The 810-nt window shown below is 43.0% G+C and overlaps 1 protein-coding gene across 1 annotated transcript in view; it reads left to right on the top strand.

Annotated features, from left to right (window-relative positions):
* The window catches only part of LOC103520611, a 10,514-nt gene extending 10,026 nt beyond the window's left edge, over nt 1–488 (top strand). The window contains exon 2 of the mRNA XM_008485710.2: nt 366–488. Coding sequence (XP_008483932.1) covers nt 366–488 — 123 coding nt within the window. The remainder of the gene's footprint in view (nt 1–365) is intronic.
* Nucleotides 489–810: the final 322 nt, after the last annotated feature.

Here is an 810-nt window from a genome sequence, read left to right on the forward strand (position 1 = left end):
GTCCACAATTGTGGACCTTGGGCCTTTAAGACTACAAACACTATTATAAGCCTGGGCTCTTAAGACTACAAAATATTTGTCCACAATTGTGGACCTTGGGTACGACGAGGATAATAATATTAGACTCTTGAGCAGAAGGTAACCAGGTTAACACCGGAGTTGTTCTCTACCACCTAACCCTTAGATTATGTGGTCAAATTCCATTATTATGTAGTCAAATTCCTTCTCAAATAAATGATGATAAAATTCCATGCCTCGGCTGGGATCGAAACTCACGCCCTCCTAATTTACCAGGCGAGCGTCTTGACCACTAGACCAAAACATCAGACATGAAAACCCTGTGTTTTTTTATTTATTTATTTCAGGCCAGCCACTCCACCAGTTTCATCACGTTGAACGCCAAGTACATCAAGTTGCCGTCCGCGGTGCCAGTGGCAGTCACTCGAATCAACATCAACCGCCCCACCAGCGTTCAGGGACATCATTGAGTAAACTAAAGCTTAGAGATTAGGCGATGACATATTTGAGGTATTGTTCAATATTAATACTTACCTACCTCGAATATTGTTTCAAGTACCTACCTAAGTAGGTACCTAGTTGAGAAAAAAAGGTGTTTCATCGCCGTTTTTATTTCGTAGCAAATTACACAACTGCTACTCGGGACTTTACGGGTCTGTGTCGTAGCATGCTCATCATCCGGTCCCTCATGGGTGAGACACAACTGCCACATTTTAGACTCGTGTGGTCTGTGTCGTAGCATACCCGAAATATTTTCCTCATCAGATGGGCGAGGAAAGACACAATAGGTAC

Source organism: Diaphorina citri, unplaced genomic scaffold (assembly GCF_000475195.1).
Source record: "Diaphorina citri unplaced genomic scaffold, Diaci psyllid genome assembly version 1.1 scaffold3831, whole genome shotgun sequence".
Lineage (NCBI taxonomy): Eukaryota > Metazoa > Arthropoda > Insecta > Hemiptera > Psyllidae > Diaphorina > Diaphorina citri.